This window comes from Phacochoerus africanus, chromosome 7 (genome assembly GCF_016906955.1).
Source record: "Phacochoerus africanus isolate WHEZ1 chromosome 7, ROS_Pafr_v1, whole genome shotgun sequence".
NCBI lineage: Eukaryota > Metazoa > Chordata > Mammalia > Artiodactyla > Suidae > Phacochoerus > Phacochoerus africanus.
Window position 1 is genome coordinate 7,153,792 of NC_062550.1, and position 26,675 is coordinate 7,180,466.

The following is a 26,675-nucleotide window of genomic DNA, read 5'->3' on the forward strand; positions in this document are numbered from 1 at the left end:
AGAGAATGTTCTCCACGTTAACTGGTTCTCTCTGGGGACTGCCATCCACCAAGAGGCGATAGGACGCAGACCACGTTCCTTCCTGCTTTATATACCTCAGCGTGGTTTAGACTTTTTGGCAGAGAGCACGTCTTAGCTTTGTCATCTGAAATACAACAGGAGATGACGGACTTGAGGCCAACAGTCGGACAGGCGCCAAATGGGAACCAGCAGCCTACGTTTCAACCCAGCGCTCAGGGCCTGCCGGAATGTCCATGGATGGTTCTTCCCAAGGAAAAGACCAAACCAGTGAGCTGAGAACCATCAAGGAAACACGTGCGGTGTTTTCCCCACTTTGGAGAAGGGTTGAAAGACAACAGAACTTTAGAGACTCAGATCTTCATCAGACCAGGCAGGGCCTGTGCCAGCCTCTTCCACACCCCAACCTCTGGTCCTGTGTTTGACATACAGCAGAGCCTCAGGAAATGGCAGTTTGGATGGCGAAGAAATGGATGAATGGGCATCAACTCATCCAACCCAGGCATTACACAGATGAGGAGGAACGAGTGTTGAATAAATGAGAAGAACCGATACCAAGATAAATTAAGAATTGAGTAATAATATTAACAATTCCTGAGTGGCTGCCATGGGCCAGGGGCTGTCCTGAGCCCTGTACACGGAATACCTTCCTTAAGGCTCAGCCAATCCTATGCGGTAGGGATGGCCATCCCTCCCATTTTGCAGAGGAGAAGTTAAATGACCAGCCCAAGGACACACAGCTGGTACATGGGGGAGCTAGGATTCAGACTCTAACAGCCTGGCCCCAGAGCCCACACGTATCACCGTTACCCTGACTGTCGTCCATGAGGCACTCAGCCCTGGCCCCAGGACCCAAGTCTCCCCCACCCCCAAATAATTCCCTCCTCGAATCCTGAACCCCCTCTGGCTAACCTTCCTTCCTTTTCTTGGTCACATGTTATGGAAGAGTTGTCTCCGCTGTCTCCACAGCCTCACGTGCTACTCCACCCCCCAATGCAGAGCAGCCCACGCCTGCTCCACTGAAGAGACGTGCCAAGGGTCCTCCCCATCCCGGGGACCTCCTAGCTGCGGAGTCCAGGAGGGGACAGTTTTTACTGGCTTTGCCTCGGACTCTCGGCTGCAAGTGCCAGGCCCTCCTCCTCCTCTGCCCAGGTCTTCCGTTTAAGGGACAGTGTCCTGCTCGCCTCACTCCCCATGCTCTCCCCACACGAGCTCCTGCATTTCATGATCTCGTGAGTCATGTCGATGACTCACAAGCTGTTCCTCCCACCAGGCTCACCCCCTTCCCAATATTTCAGATTCACGTCTCTTACCTTCTGGACAGTGCTACCCTGATGGCCGATACCCAGGCTGCCTATGACCGAGGTACCTTTCCTAATCCTGGGCCCTTTTCCTGCCTGGAAGGCTCTCCTCCCCACCTCACCCTCCCCCCCTCCCTCCGCCAGCCAACTCCTACTCATCCTTTAAGACCCAGCTTGGATGCCTCCAGGTCCAGAAAGTCCTCCCATTCCAGCTGGGCGCATCCCCAGCTTAACGCTGCAGCCCGTCTCCTCATCTTGCTCCTCACCCATTATTCCCCAATCCCAGTCACAGATCCAGCCCTCCTCCAGTTCTCGGTCAATCTCCAAGTCCTCCCCCCTTTCCCTAAGACACTTCTCTACCCTTCTCCATCACATCCACAGGCAGGGCTCTCCTCACCTCTGGCCAACAGCCACCACCGAGCCCCCGCCTGCCCTGGTGGCCAGGGCTATCGGTCTAACAGATACAGGGCCGTGTCACGCCCCTGCTCAAACCCTTCCACGTGTGCGTGCACAGAAATGAACGCAGCTTTAAGAAAAGGTGAAAAGTGAGTGTCTCTGTAGTCCAGTAACTCGCCAATGCCAGTTTTCTGGGTTTGATAATGTCGACTAGTTGTGTAAGACATCGCCACCAAGGGAAGCTGGAAAGGAACCTGGTACTATTTTTGCAACTTCCTGTGCATAAAAAGGTAAAAAACAAACAAAACCTTCCGCAACACCCACTGTCAGGAGGACAAAGGCCAAGGTGCTCCTCCGGGGCACGCAGCACCCGTGGCCTGGCCTGGAACGTGACACCCCAGCAACTTTGGACCAGCCGGCTTCCTGTTCAAGCTGCCCGCTCTTTCTGGAACAACACGAACTAACGCCCCAGGCTTCTCTGAAGCTCAGCTGAGGTGGCTCCTTTACCGGGAAGGCCTCCTTCCCCAAACCCACCGAGCACAGCACCCCAGCTCACCACAGGCGCTGCACTGATCCTTGTCAGTAAAAAGCATGTGCTCGTGTCCCCGTTCTCTCCCTAAACTAGGAGCCCCCTGAAGCTAGAAGCTGCATCTGAGTCATCTCTGAGCAGCACAGAGAAACAGCGCCCAGGAATATATTCTGAGGAGGTGGAGTCTCATGAGTCCTGGAATAACAGTGACGATGCCGATTTCAATCATCATTTTTTAAGCACTTTCTCCTCCCAGATATTCTTCTAAGAGCTTTAAGTTTGACACTTAATCCTGGAGTTCCTGTCATGGCTCAGTGGAAACGAATCTGACTAGTATCCATGAGGACACAGGTTCGATCCCTGGCCTTGCTCAGTGGGTTAAGGATCCAGCGTTGCTGTGGCTGTGGTGTAGGGTGCAGATGCAGCTCGGATCTGGTGGGGCTGTGGCTGTGGTGTAGGCCGGCAGCGACAGCTCCAATTTGACCCCTAGCCTGGGAACCTCCATATGCCACGGATATAGCCCAAAAAAGACAAAAAAAAAAAAAAAAAAACCAAACAAAAACAAAACAAAAAACCCACCCACTTAATTAACCTCCCTTAAGAATGTACTATTATCATCCCCATTTTACAGATGAGGAAACCAAGGCGCAAGGAGGGGCCGTGACCTGCCAGGGTTACCATTGGTAAGAGGCAGAGCTGGGCTTCGGACTCTGGCAGTTGGCCTCGGGAGCGCACACAGCATCACCTCCCAGCTTAAGAGTGCTCCCCCCATCCGCTCAGGCTGCTTTCAGCCTAGACCCACACTCCAGCCCCCGGCCCACCCCTGCACCTGCGGCCTGCAGACGGGAACAGCACCTGAGGTTAGATCATCTTCCTGCCTGGCACGTACCAACACCCAGGAAGGCTTTCATTTCGCAGCCCTGACCCCCTAGCCCGCTTTCCAGGGCTGCACTCATGCCTTCCCCGTCGTTCTTCCGCGCCCTGTCTGTCCACCCACGCACCCTCTGCTCGGAGGAGGTCAGGGAGCGGTCCCAGCTCACTTCTGGAGACTACCTACTGGCCGTCGGGTACCTTCTATGGCAGGGGTTTTGAACCTGGGGCCCAGGGAGAGAATTCAGGGGTCTGGGACCTTTCTTCTGGGGTCTGGGGAACATTTATAATTTTTCCACTAACTTCTACCTGAGAGCGAACACCCCCCTCGATTACGAACGGAGGCAATGCACCACCAGAGTGTCAGACAAGACATCACAGCTTTTCTCCCTGTCACATGTCAGCGACTGCAGACGTAAGGTGTTCGTGCTTGCCACAACTTCGAAATCACGGCATTTAGGTTAGATTCGCTGCTAAATCTTATTTGTTAGTGCTTCGTCAAAAAAGCCCAGCTGTAGTTCAAGAGAACAGGTTTCTTTTGCAACCTTGCGTGTTTCGCTTTATTTAAAAAGAGTGTCCTGAGAAGGCATTCACGGGCTTCCCCAGGCTGCCCGGCAGGTCTGCGTTGCAGAGGGGATTTAGAAGCCCTGCTCTCAGGAATCCTGTTATTTATCCTTACAATAATCTCACCGTCGGTGCTATTATCCCCCGGTTTCGCTGAAAAACGAGGCTTGCAAAACAAAACGTTTTTTTAAACGAGGCTTGGAGGGATCCACGACCTGCCCAAGGCCACACACTGCTAGCCAGGAAGAAGGCTGCAGACACTGGCACCGCCCCAGGCTCCGCCAGCATCGTGTCCAGGAATGGACCTGCTGTGGACGCCCACAGGCCTCAGCAGGCTGCGCTCTGTTTCTTTAAACTGGCCACCTTGAATAGAAACGAAAGTTCAAGAAACTTCCGCCAGGCCTCCCCCACTGCCCCACCACAAGCCAAACTGACAGCTGCAAAGCATGAATCCTCTCGTGCCTGCAGCATTCCCGTTACAGAGGGCTTTTCCTTTCTTCATCTTGTCCTCTTTCCCAACAACCTGAGGACCCATCTACATAGAAGGGTTCAAACCCACATCTCTCCCCAGGGGCCCAGCCTCTACGCCAGCTTCCCCATCAAGACCAGCCCACTATACTGCTACAGGGAGACACTGAAACAATGACTTTTTTTTTTTTTTTTAAATAGAAAAGTAACAGAAGCTCATTGTAAAAACCCTTGGGAACTATGGGAGCGTATACTTAAAAAAAACCACCCAGAATTCGCCCAGAGTCCCCAGAGCTCAGGGTGACTGCTTACTTTTTGGGTTTTTTTTAGCAATTGAGAAGTCACTGCTCCTGTTCATGGCAGCAGAAATCCTGGGTCCTACCACCTGGGCACCAAGACAGTTTCATGGGCTGTTCTGCCTACGTCACTGCCTGAAGACAGGCTGGGGCAGTGCAAAGAGCCCAGAGTCGGGTTCCAATCCCAGCCCTGTCCCACACTAGCTTTCAGGATATCAATCTGAGCCTCCGTTCTGCCATTTACAAGATGGAGCTAATGATATCCACTATTTTGCAGATTTACATGGTCCCCCGCCCCCACACACACGAGGTCAGAAATTTGTGTTTTGGCTGAACTGGGTACTTCAGTTCAGAATACTTGGCAACTTTCGAAATTATCCTGTAAAGGAGTTCCTGCTGTGGTGCAACATGACGGGCAGCTTCTTCTGCAGCCCCGGCGCCTGGTTCAATCCCAGCCGGCACAGTGGGTTAAAGGATCCGGCGCTATCACAGCTGCAGCGTGGGTTGCAACTGCAGCTCAGATCTGATCCCTGGCCTGGGAACTCCATATGGCATGGGGCAGCCAAAAAGGAAAAAAAAAAAAAAAAAAAGATCATGTAAGTATTTTTCAAACAGTCAACGCCAATTTCTTTGCAGTTTCTATCTAGGCCGCTCTTTTTTGGCAAGGGCTGCCCTGGACCACACCGCTACTATTATTCATTTACTCAACAAATAACCACAGGACAGGTTTATATGCTCTGGGCTCTGCCAGATGCCGAGGGAACAAGGTTAATGAAGTCGCTGGCCTTGGGGAGCTTGTGGTCCACGTGTGGAAAGATAAATAAAAAGGCCAGTGTTAAATGCACGAGATAAGTGAAGACAGAGATAAGAGCCGCAAAGAAACTCAAACAGGAAAAGCGCCAGGACGTGATGGGGGTGGGCTGGGCCGGGGGCCTGAGGAAGGCCCTCCTGACCAGGTGGCATGTAAGAGAGATAAGGAGCCAGCTGTGGGAACATGGGAGAAGGGAAGGGCACACCTGGCACAGGGTATGGCTAAGGCAATGGCCCTGAGCTGGGAACAAGCACGTGCAGGCCAAGTAGGGAGCAAGGTGCAAGGGATGGGCTGAGGCCGGTCACAGAGCTACACGCAGGCCACGCTGGGGAGTCAGCACCGCTCTGCGTGTGCCAGGAAGCCACTGGCAGGTTTTCAGCAGCTGAGGGACAGGGTCTCGTTTCCGCCTTGAGAAGATCCTCTGGGTCGCCGCATTGAGGATGGATGACAAGAGGGGACGGTGGCAGATTATTTAGGAGGCTACGGCAGGGGTCCAGGCCAAGGTGGACAGTGGAGAAGATCCAGGAACAATCTGGAGGTTTTAAAATGTTTTGGGTGAGGAGTTCCCGTCGTGGCTCAGTGGTTAATGAATCCGACTAGGAACCAGGAGGTTGTGGGTTCAATCCCTGGCCTCGTGAAGTGGGCTAAGGATCTGGCATTGCCATGAGCTGTGGTGTGGGTCGCAGATGTGGCTCGGATCCCATGTTGCTGTGGCTGTGGTGTAGGCTGGCGGCTACAGCTCCGATTAGACCCCTAGCCTGGGAACCTCCATATGCCGCAGGTGCGGCCCTAGAAAAGGCAAAAAGACCAAAAAAAAAAAAGAGTTTCAGGTGATCCCACCCATGACCTCACACTGGGTGGTCTTTATAGCTTTCAAAGTCCCTTCATTTGAGTCTAGAGGAAACCTGGGGCGGAGGGGATGGAATCAGCAAGGCCCTTTCAGAGACGAGGGGACTGCGACAAGGCGATGAGATGGCGGTGCCCCGGCTCACGGGCGAGGGGGTGCTGGAGCTGGGAATGAAAGCCAGGACTTTGGACTCCCTGCCCTGCGGTCCTCTGCCTGCACAGGAACAGGATATGACATGGAATGTTCCAGAAACCAAGAGCTTAGCCAAGCTTCGGAGAAGCCCATGAGGGTCACAGCCTCGACCTGCCTGCAGCGCTCACCCACTGAGCCCAGCACTTCAGAAGACTGTTCTCGGTCCCAGGAAATGTGACACCCTGCTCCCTCTCTGAGTCACAGTGCGGACAGGGCAGGCAGAAGCCAAGAGTGGGTGGCCCATTGGTTTTCTTCTGAAAAGCGGGGACTTCTCTCACCTTGAAGGATTATCATGAGGATTAATGAGAGACCTTGGGCAAAGCACGATACAAATGTTAGATAATTAGGGTTTCCAGACAGGTGAGAAAAGAGCTCCATGGCGACTGAGATGACTTGAAGGCATCTCTCCTGCGGGCCTGGCTCCCTCTGACCCCATGCTCTACCTCAGCCATGACTGCAACCTCAGTCTTTTCATCTACAAAATGGGGCTGCTAATAATCCGTCCTGCCTTGAAGAGTCCTTAAGCGGAGTCAATAAAAGAAAGCACCGAAAGTGTAAGCACAGTGTCGGTACGCAGCCACATTCCAGACCTGGTGGCTGCTGTCGCGACTGCCACTGTCACCATCAAGCACAGCCTCTGATTCTCGGCTCAGAAAGTGCTGCTGAACTGAAGTCAACTACGGATGGGTCCTAAAGGCAGAAACGCAGCTGTCCCTTCCCTCTGGGCCTCCCCAGCCTGATGGGGAGACAGCGCTAGTACACCTGCAGAAGCCATCAGGGCGCCTGCAAAGAAACGGACTCACCGGGAGACATAAACAAGGTGGGAAGGAGCCCCATGTCTGGTGATGACAGAGCAAGGAAAACGAGCCTGTTTTCTATGGGCCATTAAATGTGATGAAAGGAGCTGGCTTCTGTGGAGGCTCCTGGGAACTGACATGCAGCAGTCACTTCATCAACCCAGGCTGAGCCTCCAGCTTTGGCTGCAGCCAGACCTCCTCAGAGGACACCTTCCACCGTCTGAACTCCAGCACTGCCGCCCGCCTCACCAGTCTCCTGCCTCCCTCCCTCCCTCCCTCCCGGCCTTCCCTACCCCCCCACTGGGCCACCTCAAGAGCCAGACTGCCCGCCTTTGCCCTTCAGTCCTGTCGCTCATGCAAGGCCAGTTAACCTCTCTGTGCCACCCTTTCTTCATCTGTAAAATGGGGGAAATTGCAATGTCCACCGAGAGGGCCACGAGGAGATTAAAGAAGCTCATCCAGGAAACGGTGCTCACAACAGCTGGTCACTAGCTCATCGCTAGGCTGGTGCCTGTCAAGTTACTTAAAAATTAGAAACCCCCTGGAGTTCCCGTCATGGCGCAGTGGTTAACGAATCCGACTAGGAACCATGAGGTTGCGGGTTTGGTCCCTGCCCTTGCTCAGTGGGTTACCGATCCGGCGTTGCCATGAGCTGTGGTGTAGGTTGCAGATGCGGCTTGGATCCCGCATTGCTGTGGCTCTGGCGTAGGCCGGTGGCTACAGCTCCGATTCAACCCCTAGCCTGGGAACCTCCTTATGCCGCAGCAGCGGCCCAAAGAAATAGCAAAAAGACAAAAAAAAAAAAAAAGAAGCCCCTCTAGCTCCTCTCATCCGAGTCTCCTTTCTGATTCCCGGGCACTGGGCTTCTCCCAGAGGTGACCACCGAACATCACCAAGCTCAGGGCTCCTTTTCAGAAAAGGAGACTTGGGCCTGGGGAAGCCAAGGGACCACAAGGGGCAGAGCCTGACGTGCACCTGACCTCACATCTGCCAGCCCCACTGTGCTGTCCCAGGGGATCCACCAGTCCCTATTTACACTGCCCTGCCTTTGTCAAGCTCAGGGCCTGCCCTCAGAACGCCCTTTCGCTGGCCCTCTCAACCCATCTTTCAAATGTTTAAATGGCAGTCTTCTCAGAAGACCTGCCACCCCCCGCACCCGGCGGGGGTGGCGGGGGGGCAAAGTAAATCTTCTTCCTCTACACGGAGGCATCATTCGACCCGACAACGCCATGGCTGAACGTGTCCTCCCGGCACCTCCGCTGGGGCCTGGGACGCCGAGGGTGAATCAGACCCAGTCCCTGTCCTTGGGAAGCTCGGGTGAAGCATCCTTATCTGTCTCCTCTCCAAGCTACTAGTTCCTACGAGGCACCGAGCCAGGGGTCGACAGGCACGAAGGAACTGAACTTCCATCTCCACGCTTGGGCCCAGTCTTCCTTCCACCACCATCCTGGCTTCGTCAGTCATGCTTCCAGAAATCTAGAGTTCTTGCCCTGGGCCAGCCCCATGAGGCCAGGGGCCAAGGGCTAGTTCAGTAAAACTCCCTGGCCTGGGGGGGCCTGCTGACCTTTCCGCTTAAGCCTTCACCCCCGAGCACTGGCCAGTTCAGACCTCCTTGCTCTCTGCTCTTGTTTACATATGTGAGTTGGAGGTGGTCCAGCTCTGACACCGTGAAGCATACTCCACAGGCACGCAGGACTGGCTGCAGATCCAGTGGGGAGACCTTGAGCCAGCCACATAAACGGCGTGTCCCTCTGTTTCTTCATCTGTGAAATGGCGATAACCATGCCTACCCCTTACGGAGCCAGTGTTGGAACAGGAGAGCATGTACGTGAACCACCCCCCCCAGCACAGAAGCAGCTGTGGGGAGCCCAGAATCCCCTACCTCTTCGTCGCCCAGGCCAAGCCTCCCCATTCCTTCAAGCTCAAGATCCACTGCCTGGAGGAAGCCTCCCTAACTTTTCCAATTCACCCTGAGAGCTCTCTCTCCTCTCCCCTCCCACCATATTCCCCAGGGCTGACCATTTCCTCATTCTCTCCTTGGTTCACGAGAGTGAACGTTCTCTCTGCAGCCAGCCTCTAAGTGGCAAACTCAATCCAAGCCTGCCCCACGGCATCAAACTATGCTCACAAGAGGTGCTGGAAAAGCATCTTGCTAAGGCAGCCAGGACTTTGGGAGAGGGTGAAGGTTTGGGGGCCGAACACCAGGCGGGACTCCTAGCTCTGCGATGTGACTTTCCAGGGAGACCTTCAACCCTCTAAGCCTCAGGTTTCTCATCTGGAAAACGAGGATCGAAAAATGTCGAGCTGACATGGTTGCTATGGAGGACAGATGAACCAGCATATGTGAAAGCCCTTTTGTTATAAACGAAAAAAAGTGCTATTTAAGGGATTATTATTTTCAGATTCTCAAATCCAAAGCTACTGATGCTTCAATTTGCTGATACCTAAGACTCAAGAGACTAGCTCATCCCACAGAGCTTCTTAGCCCCAAATAATCCCCCCAAACCCACATTCCCTTTTTTTTTTTTTCAGCCACACTCTGGGCATGTGGAAGTTCCTGGGCCAGCGATTGAACCTGTGCCATGGCAGTAACCTGAGCCGCTGCACTGACAATGCCAGATCCTTAACCCATTGAGCCACACGGGAGCTCCCCAAACCCACATTCTTCACTGTCCATCCTAAACAAGAAGCCAACAACCTCGAATTCACAGCATCCATGGGACACGAACTTCGTCCCAGCTCAGGGAGCACAAAATCTCTCTCCCATCCTCAGATCTCAGCCCTCACCAGCACAGGTTTCTCCCTCCCAGCTTCAGGAAGCCCACCCCTCAAACCTGCTCCAACTGCGAGAGGCCAGGCGTCATTTCTAGCGTGCAGTCCCCCCCACCCCCCCCCCCACCCCCCGTCTACGCGAAGTGAAAACGGGGAAAGACCGCCAAGGTAGATACGGATGCATGTGAGGAGAGGGGAGAGGAAGACTTGGTAGCAGAATTACAGATGCTGCTGGAATTCTGTGTCCAACAGTTGCTAAAGGTACGATAATGACCGCATTTGTGTGAACATTCAAGGACCTGCATTCTGCTACGTTCATGGGGCTGGATGAACTGCAAGCACTGAGGAAAACGGTAAGAAGTTGGGGTTCAAAGACTTGTACCCAGGAACCAAAGTCCCAGGAAGCATCCCCAAGGGAATGGAAATCCCTGATCAAGTCGCTATGAGCCCCCAGTCCCCACCCGGCCCAGCCCCCTTCTCCAGCCCCTCATTCCTATTCCAACCCCTACTCTTCCCAATTAATGCCAAGTTGGCACCACTGACATCCAAGTCGTTTCTACAAGCTTTTTTCCCCTGGGAATCCTGCTTTGTCTCTGTGAAAGACCCCCAAACCGGGCACCTTCTAAATCTCTGAGCCAGACGGTTTTGAAGGGGGAAGCAAGGAAAGGAAGGAGCGGGCCGGGAGGGGGATCTGAGGCCGGGGTGGGTGGCTCCCGCGCACCCATCTCCGGGGGCGCCCCCCAGGCACTGGAGCTGTCCCTCGAAGCTCGTTCCTGACCGCACGACGGACCCCTCGCTAGCCTCCCAGCCCAGGGACCGCTCCTGCGACCGGAAATGCCCCCCTACTCAGACCGCGCCCCCCTTTCCTGCTGCCCTCTCCCTGGGGCCCGGCCACAGGCCCCGGATCCCCGGGCTCGAGTGGCCGCTGCAGCCGGCAGGGGCAGCCCGTCGGCGGCCGCGGTCCTCGGCCCGCGCTGCGGTCCCTCCAACTCCCCGCGCTGCGGGGCCAAGGCGCACACAAAAGGAAGGAGCGCGCGGCCAGCGACCCCCCCCACCACCAGCCAACGCCCTCGACCCCCATCGCGGGGACCCTCAAAGCATCCGCGCACCCCAAAGCTCCCGACGCGAAGGAGAGAACCCCCCACCGCGCGCATGAACATTCCAAGCCCCCCCGCGCGGGGGGGGGTTGCCGAGGCGGCCAAACCACCCAGCGGCAGGTGCCCCCGGCCGCACGATAACTTTGAAACTTCGGGGCAGGGCACGGGGGCGGGGAGGGGGAGCCCCCAAAAAGGAGGAAAGCGGGATTGAGGAGCTGTTTCTTTATTTTCGCAAAATCCACTTTCCGGGTGGCCCCGCGCAGCTCTGGCCTGGCCAAGGTTTTCCCGCGCCTCCTCCCGGCCCCGCGCGGTCCCCGGGCGCCCCGAGCCCTCCCGCGCCCGCCGCCAGTTCGCAGTCGGGCCCCGGCCTCTGCCCCGCGGGGCTCGGGCCGCACACAGCACTCACCTCGGCCGGGCTGCGCTCCCCGCGGGCCTGCGCCGAGCCCGATAAATGGTATGCTATGACTAGAGGTATGATTACGTTATTATTATTAGTAATAATAAGAGTAAATGCTATTTAATTACGGGCGGCCGCATCCTGCTCCCGGCGCCGCCGCCCCGGCAGCTCCGTCCATGTGGCTCCGGAGCGCTTTACTTTCATTTCCAGCCCCCTCGGCCGGCCGCTCGCGGCAGCACCCGCTGGAGGCACCGTCTCCCTGCAGTTCTTCCTCCTCGGGTCCTAGAGCGCGGCTCCCCTCGCCTGGCGCCGGGGGTGGGCGGCGCGGGCTGCGCACCTGGGGGCGGAGGGGGCGGGGAAGTCCCCCTTCCCCGTGGCAAGCTCATGCCTGGCATGCACCACTTTGAAAGTGGCCTTCCCTCTTAGGGCTTTTCTTTTGGCAATTCTGCATTTAGGGGCGGATGCTGGTCTAAGGCAGCGCCTCCGCCCTGCCTCCTGTGGGTAAAAAGCCCCCGGGTCTCCAGATGCTTTCATTGACGGCATCCCCAAATCCTAGTCGCCTTCGGCCCAAAGACGAGGACCGAAGGCTCAGAGAGGCATCGGGACCGCCTTCGGCTGTTGTACAGGCTTTCCCGAAAAGATTTGAGACTGCTTAGAACACCCAGAAGGTAAGGGGAGATCACGGAAAGAGAAACCAGCTCCAGGCATCCCCTGGCACTGCCGCAGAGCTGGCCAGGTCCAGGTTGGATTCGAATACAGAGCTTCGGATTCCAAATACGGTGTCATCCCACCCTCCCACCGCTGGTCCATTGATTCCTGAGAGAGTTCTGGCTCCTTTTCATTTTACACTCATGTATGTATATGTGCATGTATGTACATATATGTATGTGTGTGTGTATATTAATGTATTAAAGATCTGCTGTGAGCCTAGAAGATTTATTTTTACAAATGTTCTCTCTTCCACGTTTGTGCCAGACAAAACCCTAGGAACTGGAGATACATGCTGAGACAAATTTTAAACACGCTGTGATCAATGCTGGGAAGAATAGGAAACTAGCTCAGTTTACTTATTTAATTCTCACGATAATCCTGGAAGATGGTTTGGGGGTTGTTTTGATTTTTTTTTTTTTTTTTCAGGGCCGCACCCAGGGCATATGGAAGTTCCCAGGCTAGGGGTCGAATCGGAGCTTCAGCTGCCGGCCTACACCACAGCCACAGCAACGCCAGAGCCCTGACCCACTGAGCGATGCCAGGGATAAAACCCACATCCGTGTGGATACTAGTCGGATTCGTTCCCGCTGTGCCACGATGGAAACTCCCTGGAAGGTGGGGTTTTAGCATGCCTGTGTGCAGATGAAGAGCTGAGGCTTGGAGATTAGGTGACTTGTCCAAGGTGGCAATTCTAACTCCAGAGTATCCTTTCCATGGCGTCCTCTACTTTTCACCATCTACTTTAAGGGAGCCTTGGAAAGGGGAAAAAATGCACCTGCACTGTCAGAATTTCTCAAACTCCTCCTCCCTTCACTACACTGATTTTTTTAAATTTTTTTTTTGTTGTTTATTTTAGGGCTGCACCTGTGGCATATGGAGGTTCCCAGGCTAGGGGTCGGATCGGAGCTGTTGCCGCTGGCCTACACCACAGCACAGCAACACCAGATCCGAGTTGTGTCTGTGACCTACACCACAGCTCACGGCAGCACCAGATCCTTAACCTGCTGAAAGGCCAGGGATCGAACCTACAACCTCATGGTTCCTAGTTGGATTTGTTTCCACTGCGCCACAATGGGAACTCCCTAGACTACCGCACCTTGCCTCAAGTGAACTAGCTGGTAAACATTGTGGTGATTCCTCCATCCTAGGTTGCCAGCGGAATAACACATATCCTTAAAAGAGGATGGGGAGTTCCAGTTGAGGCTCAGCGGAAATGAATCTGACTAGCATCCATGAGGACACAGGTTCAATCTCTGGCCTCGCTCAGTGGGTTAAGGATCCGGTGTTGCCATGAGCTGTGGCGCAAGCTCGGATCTGGTGTTGCTGTGGTGTAGGCCAGTAGATACAGCTACGATTCAATCCCCTGAGCCTGGGAACCTCCATATGCCACAGGTGCGGCCCTAAAAAAAGAAAAAAGGACTGTCCTTTCTTTAAGGTAAATTCACCTGCACACCAGCCCTCCCCTCTGCTGCCCTGTCTCTTGAATTTGGCGTCCACTAGTTAAACTACCTGAGCTGCCTGAGATGGTAAATAGGTCCTCAGCAGACTCCACCCAGAGGGGACGGTGCTTTGAAGAGAAAGGCCCCGAAGCTGGTACCAGCAAGGTGCCCTATGTCCACACATTAAAGCTGAAATAAGAGTCACAGCCACCACTTTTCATTTACTATGAGCCAAGAAATTTGTGCATGTTGATTCTCTTATCCTCCCTCAAAGCTTGGAAGGTAGGGATTGTTTTTACCTATTTTGTGGTAAAGGGTCAGACGCAAAGCAGTTACATGACTTGGTTGAGGTCACATGGCTGATAGAGAACGAGACAATTCAGTTCCAGGCCTGTCCTGCTATAAGAGCACAGCATCGAGACGAGGATATCTGAAATCTGGGTGCATCACTGGTTAATCCCAAGAACCCTATCATAGGATTGGGTTGCTGGAGAAGGGGAATCAGATATCCATGCTCTGACCTTTGAGGAACTGGCAAGTACATCATTCAGTTATCCCTTCTCTAGTAAGCACCGCCTGCTCCAGGTTTAAATCTGCCATAGCCTGGACCCAGGAAATGTCTTATTATCACCTGGGGAGAGCTGAGCGCATGGCAGTCTTAGTTGCAGAGCTGTGTACGGTGTTCACTCATATCATTCCTCGAGGGAGCTCCTGTTGTGGCTCAGTGGGTTACACACCTGACTAGTATCCATGAGGATGCAGGTTAAGGATCTAGCATTGCCCTGAGCTGTGGTGCAGGTCACAGACTTGACTACATTGCTATGGCTGTGGTGTAGGCCAGCACCTGCAACTCTGATTTGACCCCTAGCCTGGGAACTTCCCTGTGCCACAGATGCAGGCTTCAAAAGCAAAACAAAAACAAAACACCATTCATTGCCAGGCCTCATGCCAGCTCCTGCAACTGCATATAACCCCCTGCCCTCACAGCTCCAGCACAGTCCCAGGTCCCAGCCCTCCAGCAAGCGGTCTCAACTTGGGATTTAGGGCAAGACCCTGAAGAGGAATGCACAATTTTAGGCTTAGTTTGGGAATGATAAGAATAGTCTCTGGAGAGTTCTGGTTGCGGCACAGTGGAAACAAGTCCGACTAGTAACCATGAGGTTGCAGGTTGGATCCCTGGCCTTGCTGAGTGGGTTAAGGATCCGGCATTGCCATAAGCTGCGGCCCAGATATGGCGTTGTCGTGGCTGTGGTGTAGGCCGGTGGCTACAGCTCTGATTCAACCCCAAGCCTGGGAACCTCCATATGCTGTGGGTGTGGCCCTAAAAAGACAAAATAAATAAATAAATTTTTAAAAGAGAGAGAGGTAGGAATTCCCTTCTGGTTCAGTGGTTAGGATTCAGCACTTTCACCACTGTGGCCCAGGTTCAATCCCCGGTCTGGGACCTGAGATCCCACATCAAGCTGCTGCATGCCATGGCCAAAAAATGATAATAATAGAATAAAAATAACTTAAAAATTAAAATTAAAAAAGGAAAAAGTTCCCACTGTGCCTCAGCGAATTAGGAACCTGACTAGTATCCAGGAGGCTGCAGATCCAATCCCTGGCCTCGCTCAGTGGCTTAAGGATCCAGTGTTGCTACAGGATAGGTCAAAGATGCAGCTTGGATCCTGTGTTGCTGCAGCAGCTGTGGTCTAGCCTACAGCTGCAGCTCCTAGTCAACCGCTATCCTGGGAACTAACATAGCCCGAAGTTGTGGCCCTAAAAATAAAAGATAAATAAAAGAATAAAATGAAAAAAAAAATTTAAGGAGTTCCCATTGTGGCTCAGTGGATTAAGAACCCAACATAGTCTCCGTGAGGATGTAGGTTTGATCCCTGGCCTTGCTCAGTGGGTTACTATATGCTGCAGTGTAAGTCACAGATCTGGAGTTGCTGAGGCTGTGGTGTAGGATGGCAGCTGCAGCTCTGATTCACCCCTAGCCTGTGAACTTCCATATACCACAGGTGTGGCCATAAAAAAATTTTTTAAAGAAAAATAAGAAATGAGAGAGGTGGACCCATGAGCCTAAAAGCTGAGATAAATTATAATACAGGGACCCAAGGTCAGCACACAGTTGGATCTTGGATTTATGCTAATTTTTAAAAATGGCCATCAGTTTTCATTTAAGAAACGAACAGGGCCTTGTGCATAGTCGAGGCTCCATACCTGTCTGTGGAGTGAATGAATTTATTTAATCGTGGTTGTTTATCACATTTTCTAAAAAAGCAGCTAAAGGAGTCCTGGGCTTGCACCTAGGGGGAATGTGGTTTGAGTTATCTTTTAGTTTTTCCTCTTTTTAGGGCCACACGCACAGCGTATGGAGGTTCCCGGGCTTGGGGTCCAGTCTGTAGCCACCGCTGGCCCACACCACAGCCACAACAACACCAAATCCGAGCAGCTCCACAGCCATCGGCGTCTAATCTGCGACCTACACCACAACTCCCTGCAAGGCCAGATCCTTAACCCACTGATGGAGGCCAGGGATCGAACCCATGTCCTCATGGATGCTAGTTGGGTTCGTTAACTGCTGAGCCACTGCCGGAACTCCTGGTTTATTATCTTTAACAGATGATATAGAACCCCTTCCCCCGGGGGCGAGGGAAGGGCGAGGGGCAGGGGGCGGCTCTCTAGCCACGCGGGGGAGGCTAGGCCCATCCCCTCGCTCCAGGGGCCCAAGGTCAGCACCCAGTTGGATCTTGGGACTGTCTCTCCACATTCCTCTCGCGTCTGACATAGCTCAGGCATTTGTTTTTGATCTGACTGAATGGCAAGTCTGTAGCCTTGGTAGCTCTTCAGGAAACCAGAATAAATATTGTTATTTGTGACATTTACAACTGGCAATTAAGTTTGCTTTCAGGCACCCGAATGGAATTTAAAACACTCAGTAAAGTAAACCAAACTAATCAGAGGCAGTCTGCTTTGCTCCTCAAAACATTTTTTTTTTTTTTAAAGAAAACCACAAAGCAATAAAAACCACTGCATAGGAATTCTCTTTTGGCGCAGTGGGTTAAGGATCAAGTGTTGTCAATGCAGCATCTCAGGTCGCTGCTGGGGTTCAATCCCTGGCCTGGGAACTGCCACATACTGCAGGTGCAGGCAAACAACAAAAATCCCAAACAAACAAAAACCCTGCTGCACAACAGAAAGAGGTCTCGGAACAGCCACTTTTCCCCTATTCCACCTCACACTCACAAAATCGCTTGTTTTGTGTGTATGTTGAAAAGAACGCTTCCACTATCTCTTGTCTAAATTACTGTGTAATTTGGGCAGGTTGTTTGATATCTCTGGGCCTCATTTCTCTATCTGTTGAAAGGAGGAGAGAGATGGCCTAAGATGGTTCTATCTTTCTATCAAAGGTTTGTGGGGTTTTGTTTTTGTTTTTATTTTATTTTTATTTTTTGCTTTTTAGGGCTGCACCTGTGGCATATGGAAGTTCCCAGACTAGGGGTTGAATTGGAGCTACAGCTGCCGGCCTACAGCACAGACACAGCAATGCCAGATCCTTGACCCACTGAGCAAGGCCAGGGATCGCACCTGTGTCCTCATGGATCCTGGTCGGGTTCATTACCGCTGAGCCACAACAGGAACTCCAGGCCCACTTCTTGATGCCTTTATCTTGGGAGTCTCTGAACAAGCCTTCCCCCTGGATGCCCAGATACTCGATGTCCTTGTAGGGTGGGAGGGGGTGGGGGAGGCTCAAACTTGTGGATGGGGCGAATGGTGCAGGTCGCACACTCTCCCAGCCCAGCTCCAACCTGACACCTGCGGAGGGAGGGGGGAGGGAGTCCAGGCAGGCGGGGAGGCCAGGCCACCCACCCAGTCTGGGCCCAGGATAGGTCCCCAGGGGCTGGCACACTAGGGTGGAGAGGGACTTCAGGGGGGCAGGGACCGGGAGGAGGGGGGCTGACTTAAGTCAAGGCAGCGGTGACCCATAATCAACAAGAAGCTTCTGTGGAGAAAACCCATTGGTTTAGGGTATGAGCTGCCTATCGAAATTTTTAAATTTTTTGATAAATAAATATACTACTCATACTTTATTTTTTTAATTGTTTTGTCTTTTTGCCTTTTCTGGGGCCACTCCCGAGGCATATGGAGGTTCCCAGGCTAGGGGTCGAATTGGAGCTATAGCTGCCCGACTAGGCCAGAGCCACAGCAGCTCGGACTCTGAGCCACGCCTGCGACCCACACCACAGCTCACGGCAACGCTGGGTCCTTAACCCACTGAGCAAGGGCAGGGATCGAACCCACAACCTCATGGTTCCTAGTCGGATTCGTTAACCACTGAGCCACGATGGGAACTCCTACTTGTACTTTAAATAAACATGTTCATCATGGAGTTCTCTCTGTGGCTCAGTGGAAATGAATCTGACTAGGAACCATGAGGTTGCGGGTTCCATCCCTGGCCTTGCTCAGTGGGTAAAAGATCCGGTGTTGCCGTGAGCTGTGGTGTGGGTCGCAGACTCGGCTCGGATCTGGCGTTGCTGTGGCTGTAGTGGAGGCTGGTGGCTACAGCTCTGATTGGACCCCTAGCCTGGGAACCTCCATATGCCGCAGGTGCGGCCCTAAAAAGACAAAGAACATTTTTTTTTTAATTTTTAAAAATGTTCATCATAAAAAAAAAGTAAGTAAAACTGGAAAAGGGAGTCTGGGGAGTTCTCTTCTGGCCTTTCAGATTAGGGATCTGGCGTTGTCCCTGCAGCCACTTGGGTCCCTGCTATGGTGGAGGTTCTGTCCCTGGCCTCGGAACTTCTGCATGCCGTGGGCAAGGCCACACACACACACAAAAGGGAGCCCGAAGACCACCCCAAAGAAAAATCGGACTGATTCAATCAACCGGTCCTAGCTGGCATCGGCACAGGAATAGCATCAGGTCTGATTGGGAGCATCTCAGCCTTTTCAGAGGATGATTCATCATAAGGACACATCAGTGACCCTGACTGGAGTCCAGTTCCAGGAGGAAACCCAAAGCATCCGCAACAGGCCAGGCCCCAAGAGGATGCTGCCTGGAGAGAACCAGGACCTGCCCAGAGGCTCTCCCAGGCTGAGGAGGAAGCTGCCAAGAAAAGTTTTACCTCTGACTGTGAAAAACCTCACAGACCAACTGCTATGGGGATTGGTAGCTTGCTGTGGGGCCCAGAGGAAGGGGACTCATTCTGGCTGGAGTGGCATAGGAAAGCTTCCTGGAGGAGGTGGCATTTGACAGGGGTCTTGTAAGCAGAGAAGGAGAGGGAGCGTGAAGAGGATCCACATCTCATAGTTGTGTGAACGGGGTCTGGAGCTTGAGTTTTCTAAGCTCAATGTGGGGAAGGGTGGCAGTGATGGTTGTAAAGATGAAATCAGCTGCATTTGGAAGAATCTGGCACAAAATGCATTTAACCTTGAATGGCAGGGAATGCAGAAGCATGTGTGTGAGCTGAGTTATGAGTGGTGCCTTTGGAAACGAGGGCGGCATATGTTGACGGTGATTATTTCTGGGCACTAGGAGTTTCACAGGTAATGTTTACTTTTCTCTTTATCCTGTTCTGTGTTGGTTGGAATGTTTACAAAGAACACATGCTATTTGCAAAATGGTTAAAAAGTTCTTTGTGAAAAGAAAAAAACTATTTGTGTTCTAATACTTAAAAAATAATTTGAACCTGCAGAAAAGTAGCAAAAATGTAACTCCTATCAACCTTCACCCAGATTCGCTTATTAACATTTTGCCACACTTGTACTCTCTCTCCCTTTCTTTCTGTAGATGTACAGTTTTTGAGCCACCTGAGGGTCAACTGCAGACCTCATGCTCCTAATTATTTCAGAATATAAGTCCCAAGAATAAGGGTGGTCTTTACATAACTCAGTACAAAAATAAAAATCAGAAGGTTGGAAGTTCCTGCTGTGGTTTCCTGGGTAAAAAGCCTGACTAGTATCCATGAGGACATGGGTGCAATCTCTGGCCTCACTCAGTGGGTTAAGGATCTGACACTGTCCTGACCTGTGGTGTAGGTTGCAAACGCTGCTCGATCTGGTGTGGCTGTGGCTGTAGCATAGACTTGCAGCTGCAGTTCTATTCCACTCTTAGCCTGGGAACTTCCATATGCTGTGGGTGAGGCCCTAGAAAGGAAAAAAAAAAAAAAAAATCAGAAAGTTTAACATTGATGCAATGGTGGTATCTAACATACAAATTGTGCTGTCTCAATATTGCTCTTTGTAGTAATTCCTCCCCCACCTCCACCAGCAGGATCCAATCCAGGACCATGTATTGAATTTAATTATCCTCTCCTTTTATGTTTGTTATTTATTTATTTTTTAATCCATCCCTCCAACCCCCACGCATGTGGAAGTTCCAGGGCCAGGGATCTTTCACACTGAGATAGGAGGGAACTCCAATTGTGTCTTTATTTTTATTTTTCACTCTTTTAGGGCCACACTCTAGGTATATGGACGTGCCCAGGCTGGGGGTGGAATCTGAGCTGCAGCTGCAGGCCTAAGCATCAGCCACAGCAACACTGGATCCAAGCTGCATCTGTGACTCTACATCATGGATCGCAGCAACAGCTGGATCCTTAACACACAGAGCAAGGCCAGGGATCGAACCCGCATCCTCAGGGATACCAGTAGGGTTTGTAACCCCCTGAGCTACAATAGGAACTCCCCCAATCGTGTCTTTAATCTGCAATAGTTCCTTAGCTTTTCTTTTTTATTTTATTTATTTATTTTCATTTTTGGTTGCCTCGCGGATATGGAGCTCCTGGGCCAGGATCAGATTCGAGCCTCAGTTGCAACCTAAGCTGAAGGGGCAACTCCGGATCCTTTAACCCGCTGTGCCTGAATGGGGATCAGACGGGCGTCCTAGCGCTTCCAAGGCGTGGATCCAGTTCGGCCACAGCGGGAGCTCCTCCTCAGCTGTTCTTTGTCTTTCATGACACAGACATTTGGAAGAGCACGACCTCGTTATTCTGTAGCATGTCCCTCGGTTTAGGAATGCCTCATGTTTCCCCATGATTAATTTTATGCGGATGGTGATGCTGTGTCCTTCTCAGTACACCTCTGCGGGAAGTGTGCGACGAATGTCAGCTTGTCTGGTTACTGACGTTAAGTGGATCAGTTAAGGTGGTGTGGAAGTTTCTCTGCTATCGGGTTACCAGCCCCCCTTCTCCTCCCCTTTTTAATTTGTGGCTATTTATGTGAGAGGCTTCGAATGTCCTTCCAATTTCATGGGACAAAAAAAAGCCGAGGCTTTCCCTTTAGGAAATGGATACCTATTTCTTGCTGAATAGATCCAGCAGCCAGCCTTCGGCAGTGGCAGTCTTTGTCAATAAAGTTACGTGAACCGGGACCTTTCCGGAAGGGATCAGATGGTCCGGCCGCAAGGCATGTAGGGAATTGTGGTCGCTCTGGGCCCTCACCGCTAAACGCCGCCCAGTGGCCTCCCGGAGAAAAAGCCAGAAGCCGAAAAGGGTGGGCAAAGAGGGACTCGCGAAGGGCCCTGGACATGGTGCCTCACGGGAATTGTAGTCCGCGGGCGCTGTCCTGCGGCGCCCCGCTGAGTCCCGCGCAGGAGAACAGGACTACCATACCCGACAGGCCACGCGCGTGGGGGGAAGGGGGAGCCGGCCCGGGCCTCCAACAAATCAAATCGAAGGAAAGAAACTGCCGGCTTTCAAAATCCTCCTCCTCCGCCATCATCCGCCGCGGTGCGCGGAGCAGGTGGTGTTGAAGGTGCGAGCGGCGAGAACCGCTGGGATTGCTGACGGACAGGTGGGCTGGGCATCGGGCCTCTGGACTGGAGGCAGCGACCCCGACCTGATCTGACCCAGACCCTAAATCAGTCCTCGCCCACCCGGGCGAACGCGCGCGCTCCGGTCTCCCCACGCGGCGGCGGCGCCGCCTGTTTACGGTAGGAGCCGGGTCCCTTGCCTTTATCTGTCACCTGCCTGGGATTGGGGCGGGGGCGGCGCGGCCCTGGAACTGGGCAAGGAAGGTATGATTCCCCGGGGCGCTTTCTGCGTGCCCTCTCGGCCGAGCTCTTCGTGTCCTCGATGGCCGAGCGCGCGAGGGGGGTGAGAGTGGGGCGCTGGCCATTTACGCAAGTAAGGAAACTGAGGTTTGGAGAGGGTGTCAGGCCCACCCCGGCCGCCTAGCCCGCAGCTGCCAGCAGTGGCGTCGTCCTGTTAGCGTCGGTGTCATCTGGTGGCGGTGCGCGTCCGCCTGGGATCCCGGATGGGGCTCCCATGCTTCCCGCTTGTTATTTGTGGCTTGAACACGCGCGTCGCTTCTCCGCGGCCACCACCCGATGGGCCCACAGCCGCGCGGAGGGCCTGGGCTGGCGTCGCAGACCCCGGGGCCAGCGTGAGTCCCTGCTAGCACTTGACGGGAGCGGTGCCTGTGTACCTGTGGCAATCTGCGACACTCCTGCCCAGAGTGTGTGTAATGACTGTCTTTGCTTTGCCGGCCCTTTGCAGACCTTGGACCAATCAGTTCACCTCTCTGTGCGCCAGTCCCTTAGTCTTTATAGTGGATGGTGTGAGTGTACTGGACTGAGAAATGGACACTTCTCCAGCTGAAGTTCTGTGTTCCTATTCCATCTGGTGGCCTCCCCTTCATTTTTCTAGCCTCGAATTGTCTCATACCAGAACTGCAAGAGGTGGGGGTGGGGTTCAGGCTAGTTTTTATTCTTTTTTTTTTGTCTTTTTCTAGGGCCGCACCTGTGGCACATGGAGGTTCCTGGGCTAGGGGTCTAATTGGAGCTGTAGCCTCCAGCCTACGCCAGAGCCACAGCAATGCGGGATCTGAGCCGCGTCTGTGAACTACACCACGGCTCACAGCAACGCCGGATCCTTAACCTACTGAGCAAGGCCAGGGATCAAACCTGCAACCTCATGGTTCCTATTCAGATTCGTTAACCACTGAGCCACGATGGGAACTCCTAATTTTTATTCCATTTCATCCCTTCATTCTTGGAGCAGCTTGAAAATGCTGCAGATGAGGTGATCCTGTCAACACACCTGTCAGACCACCGTCTCTCTATCATTGGTTCAATTTGTCACTCACAGTAAAAGCCAGAGTTCTTAAAATGCCATTTGCGATGGAGGCCCCTTCTTCATTTCTCTTTTCCTCATCGCTCACCTCTTTTCCCCCTGCCCTCCTTGCAGTTCCTCTAACCACCCGCCTTTCCCTACGGGAGCCTTTGCATTTGCTGTTTCTTTTGCAGGAATGTTCTTCCCCCAGATATTTGAATGGCTCAATCCCTGATATCCTTCAAGCCTTTGTTTCTTTCTTAATGATACCTTCTCTAACCATTCTGCTTTAAATTGCAGTAACCCCCCCCCCCCAAAACAACACAACTCTTTGTCCCTTCCCCTCTTAATTTTTTTTTCTTATCAACATCTGGGACACTAAATATCATTATTCTTCCCTGATTACCTGTCATTTCTCTTCGGGGAAGTGAAGTGACCCTTTCTACCGATCTGTTGAGCCCTAGGCTGGAAGCTCTCTGTCCTTTTGCTCTATTGTGATGGTGGCTGTTGTGATGTAGAGATTTCTGGTCTCCTAGGAACCCCCGAGGTCTGGCTACCCTGGGCTGATAAGGCTTCTGGCCAAGGTTGAAACCAGACGTGCAGAGGGCTGACCCCTGTGCCCCACCCCCAGAGTCATGCCAGCGGGGGTGGTGGGGGATTCCTTGGGATGGATGACCTGGATCCCTTAGCCATCTATGTCCTGTTTGAGGACTGGGACCCTCCAAGAGAGAGCAGCCAAGATGATCTGGCAGGTGTGTGCTCTGGGTAGACTCTTTGTAGCCTTTGTCTGGGACTCCATTGCCATTCACTGGTCAGTTCACAGGGCTTTGCTTGGGTCTCAGCTGAGCCGTTGGGCAGAAGTAGTGAGATGGTCATTCTTCAGAGGCTGAAAAGTGATTCTTCTCCTTTCTTGCTGCCTTCTCCAGGTTTTTAGAACTGTGCCTTCCTTAATGCTGTTTTTATTTCTCCCAGTGGCTTAGCCCTTGGGGTTTCCTTAGCAGGTCTCCCCTGCTAAGCTGCCCAGGTGGGGTCGGGCAGCTGAAATGGCTGATGTCCTGCCCTCCCCTCTCCAACCTGGAGGCCCAGGAGACTCCTCTCTCTTCCTCTCTCTCTCTCTTTTTTTTTTTTTTCTTTTTTGGCCATCCTGTGGCATTTGGAGCTCCCAGGCCAGGGATCAGATCCCAGCTGCAATCACCACCTGGGCCACAGCTGCAGCAATGCCATATCCTTTACCCACTGTGCTGGGCCGGGGATCGAACCTGGGTCCCAGCCCTCCCAAGATGCTGGTGATCCCCTGGCACCGCAGTGGGAACTCCAAGAGACTCATCTCTCCTAATGGACCTTTGACCTCAGTTTGCAGATTTCCAGGGGAGCCCACCAACGTGACCAACATGGCCTCTGAAGACATTGCCAAGCTGGCAGAGACACTTGCCAAAACCCAGGTGGCCGGGGGACAGCTGAGTTTCAAGGGCAAGAGCCTCAAACTCAATACTGCGGAAGATGGTGAGTTTCCTTGCAGCCACCCAGGGAGGCACAAGAGTGAACACGCGAGCATTTACTCTTCCTGCTTGCCGGCCCCGCCTAGCTTCACTGTCATGTTATTTGTCCCAGCAGTTCTGTGAGCTCTGGTTGGGTCTGTCCCAGTGAGGCTTAAAGATGCCTTGCCTCTGAGCCCGCAGGAGGCATCCCTGCTGGTGACCGCCTGGGCCGGCAGCTGGGCAAGGCCCCTTTGTCTCTTGGAGAGGATGGTGAGCAACAAGGGACCACAGTTGGTGGCCGTCCCAAGATACAGGCCTGACTTCTTGCTTCAGATCCACCCCCACCTTCACCTCGGTGATCTGGAGCTGGTCCGGGAATAGTTGTCGTCTCTTCCCCAGAGCTGAGGCCCTCATGGAGCTGCGTTCAACCGACAGTCCAGGCCTCTCGGGAGGCCTAGTCCGTGCAGCTGAATGGCCCTGGGGGAGGGATGGATGCCCCGTCTCTGAACAGAAATCAGGACTGGAGAGAACTAGTAACCGAATGCAGACCCTGTCTTTCCATCCCTGGCCGAGGCACGGCTGGCACTGATCAACCCTGGATCCCCTGTCACCTGAAAGTAAAGGCACCTACGTCAGAACTTGTGAGGCCGCTTGAGGTTCCGGCCCAACCAGAGAAACTGGTCTGGACTTGCCTGGTTGCCATGGTGTGCAGGCAGGCGCGCCCCCCTCTGCTGGCTCAGAGGCTGCTGGCGTCCTTGGGTTGCTGGCAGTGTGGGGATGCCCGGTCCTGACGTCTCTCAAGGGCCGTAAAACTTAGAGTTCCTTCTCGCGCTTGGCCCTTGCATCATCCCTGAGGGAGGGAGAATGTTGCCTTTTGTATAAATCGGGACAGAAGGGCTTGGGACACTTGAGTAACCTGCCTGAGGCCCTACAGCGGTAAATGGCAGAGCCGGGATTTTACCAGCGGTCCCGCTTCATCCTGGTTCCACGGCGCTTCTCAGCGGGTTCTCAGCCCAGTGAACGTGAATTTGCTCTTGAGCACTAGTCGTTAGTGCCGTGTCAGGCGGTCCCGAGTGCCACACAGAGTATCTCAATTTAACCCCCAAAAGGTTTCATCCCATTTTGCAGGTTGAAAAATTGAGGCTCAGGGAGGCGGTGTGACTTTCCTAAGGGCACAGCTAGAAGTGGGGAGCTGGGATTAAAATCCAGGTCTGGTCCTGAAATGCATGCACATAACCACTTCACTAGCTCGGGCTGGACGTGCTGCCTCCCGTTTTGTGCTGGGTGACTGGGCCTGGCCAGAGACCTAGCCTCTGAGGAGCTGGTAACCTCAGGAAGAGGTGTGAGGAACCCAGGTAACTCCCAGGAGGGAGAAGGTGAAACATACCGAGAGGCAGGAACAGAAAGCTCTGGGAAGTGAGGCCGGGGGAAGGGATTGCTGTTAGCTCAGGAGGGGCAGGATGTCTCTATGGGTGAGTGGGTACTTGGCGTGTCCTTGCAGGAGAGAGGGCACTGCAGGCGGGGAGAACCACGTGGGTTAGGCGGCCAAGACACACAGGGTGGGCTTGAGAGAGAAGAAGTCAGAACCTCATTGGGAGCCTGGGCAGAGGCCCTGGAATGCTGTATGGAGGGGTCTGGTGGGTCCAGAAGGGGCCCCTTTCTTGGCTGGGACTGAGCCGGTGAGGTCAGGGGGGGGCAGGGGCCTGTGCACGGAGGCCGTGAAGTTGATGATTAGAACAAGGCCTTGGAGTTCCCGTCATGGCTCAGCGGTTGACTTGACGAATCTGACTGACATCCATGAGGACGCAGGTTTGATCCCTGGCCTTGCTCAGTGGCTTGAGGATCTGATGTTGCCGTGAGCTGTGGTGTAGGTCACAGACATGGATCAGATCTTGTTTTGCTGTGGTTGTGGCGTAGACCTGCAGCTGTAGCTCCGATTCCACCCCTAGCCTGGGAACCTCCATATGCTGCGGGTGCGGCCCTAAAAAGCAAAAAAAGAGAAAAGAACAAGGCCCTTCTCTCCCCAGTAAGTCAATTAAGGACCAAAGAAAGGCCTTGCTGCCTTAATAGCAGAGTAAGGAACACCTGGAGCTTGTTACTTTGCGAGACAGTAGAGGCTGCAGAAATCCCATCCTTGCAGCTCGTGACAGCTGGTTAGTCACCTGCCGTAGCTTATGTATGACTCCAACTTATGTGTGACTCCGTTTGCATTGACTGAGGAAGCAGGCCACCCAGCTTTACCCCCTGAGCTCTCTCTGTCCTCGGGACTGTCCCCATGCTAAACCTGTGGCAAGCACTGTACCTTTGGGTTTCTATGTTCCTGTCACTTGTGCGGCCTGAGTTAAACCTTCCCTTGGGGTCTTGGCGTCTCTGCCACCTGCTTCGAAGGCCTGTAGAAACATTCCGCTGAGCAGCTGTCCTTTCTCTTGGTGACCTAGCCATTCCTTGGATGTTGGGGGCTGCCTTTTGGATCAGGTCTTCCAAAAGGCAGAGAGGCCATGCCAGGCCTTCCCCTAAATGCCAGCTCCAGGGTGGGCAGAGGGGCTAAGTGGCTTCTCTGCCAGGATGAGGCTTAAGGGCCATGGCTGTGCACAGTTGCCAGGGTTCAGAAAGCAGCACATAGGTTCAATTCTGGAAAACCAGTCTGGAGC

General features: G+C 53.3%; 2 protein-coding genes across 5 annotated transcripts in view; one reads left to right on the forward strand and one right to left on the reverse strand.

Annotated features, from left to right (window-relative positions):
- The window catches only part of ZC3H7B (zinc finger CCCH-type containing 7B), a 53,152-nt gene extending 41,441 nt beyond the window's left edge, over positions 1 to 11,711 (reverse strand). The window contains exon 1 of the mRNA XM_047786149.1: positions 11,365 to 11,711. The gene's annotated coding sequence lies outside the window, so the exon portion shown is untranslated. The remainder of the gene's footprint in view (positions 1 to 11,364) is intronic.
- Positions 11,712 to 21,181: 9,470 nt separating this feature from the next.
- RANGAP1 (Ran GTPase activating protein 1) overlaps positions 21,182 to 26,675 on the forward strand; it is a 29,899-nt gene continuing 24,405 nt past the window's right edge. For 2 of the 4 annotated variants that reach the window (XM_047786152.1, XM_047786155.1), the window contains exons 1-2: positions 21,183 to 21,426; positions 23,900 to 24,049. In XM_047786152.1, the coding sequence (XP_047642108.1) occupies positions 23,938 to 24,049 (112 nt within the window). In that variant the 5' untranslated portion in view covers positions 21,183 to 21,426; positions 23,900 to 23,937. Of the gene's footprint in view, positions 21,427 to 23,899; positions 24,050 to 26,675 lie in introns of all 4 variants that reach the window. The other 2 variants (XM_047786156.1, XM_047786154.1) reach the window with 2 other exon arrangements.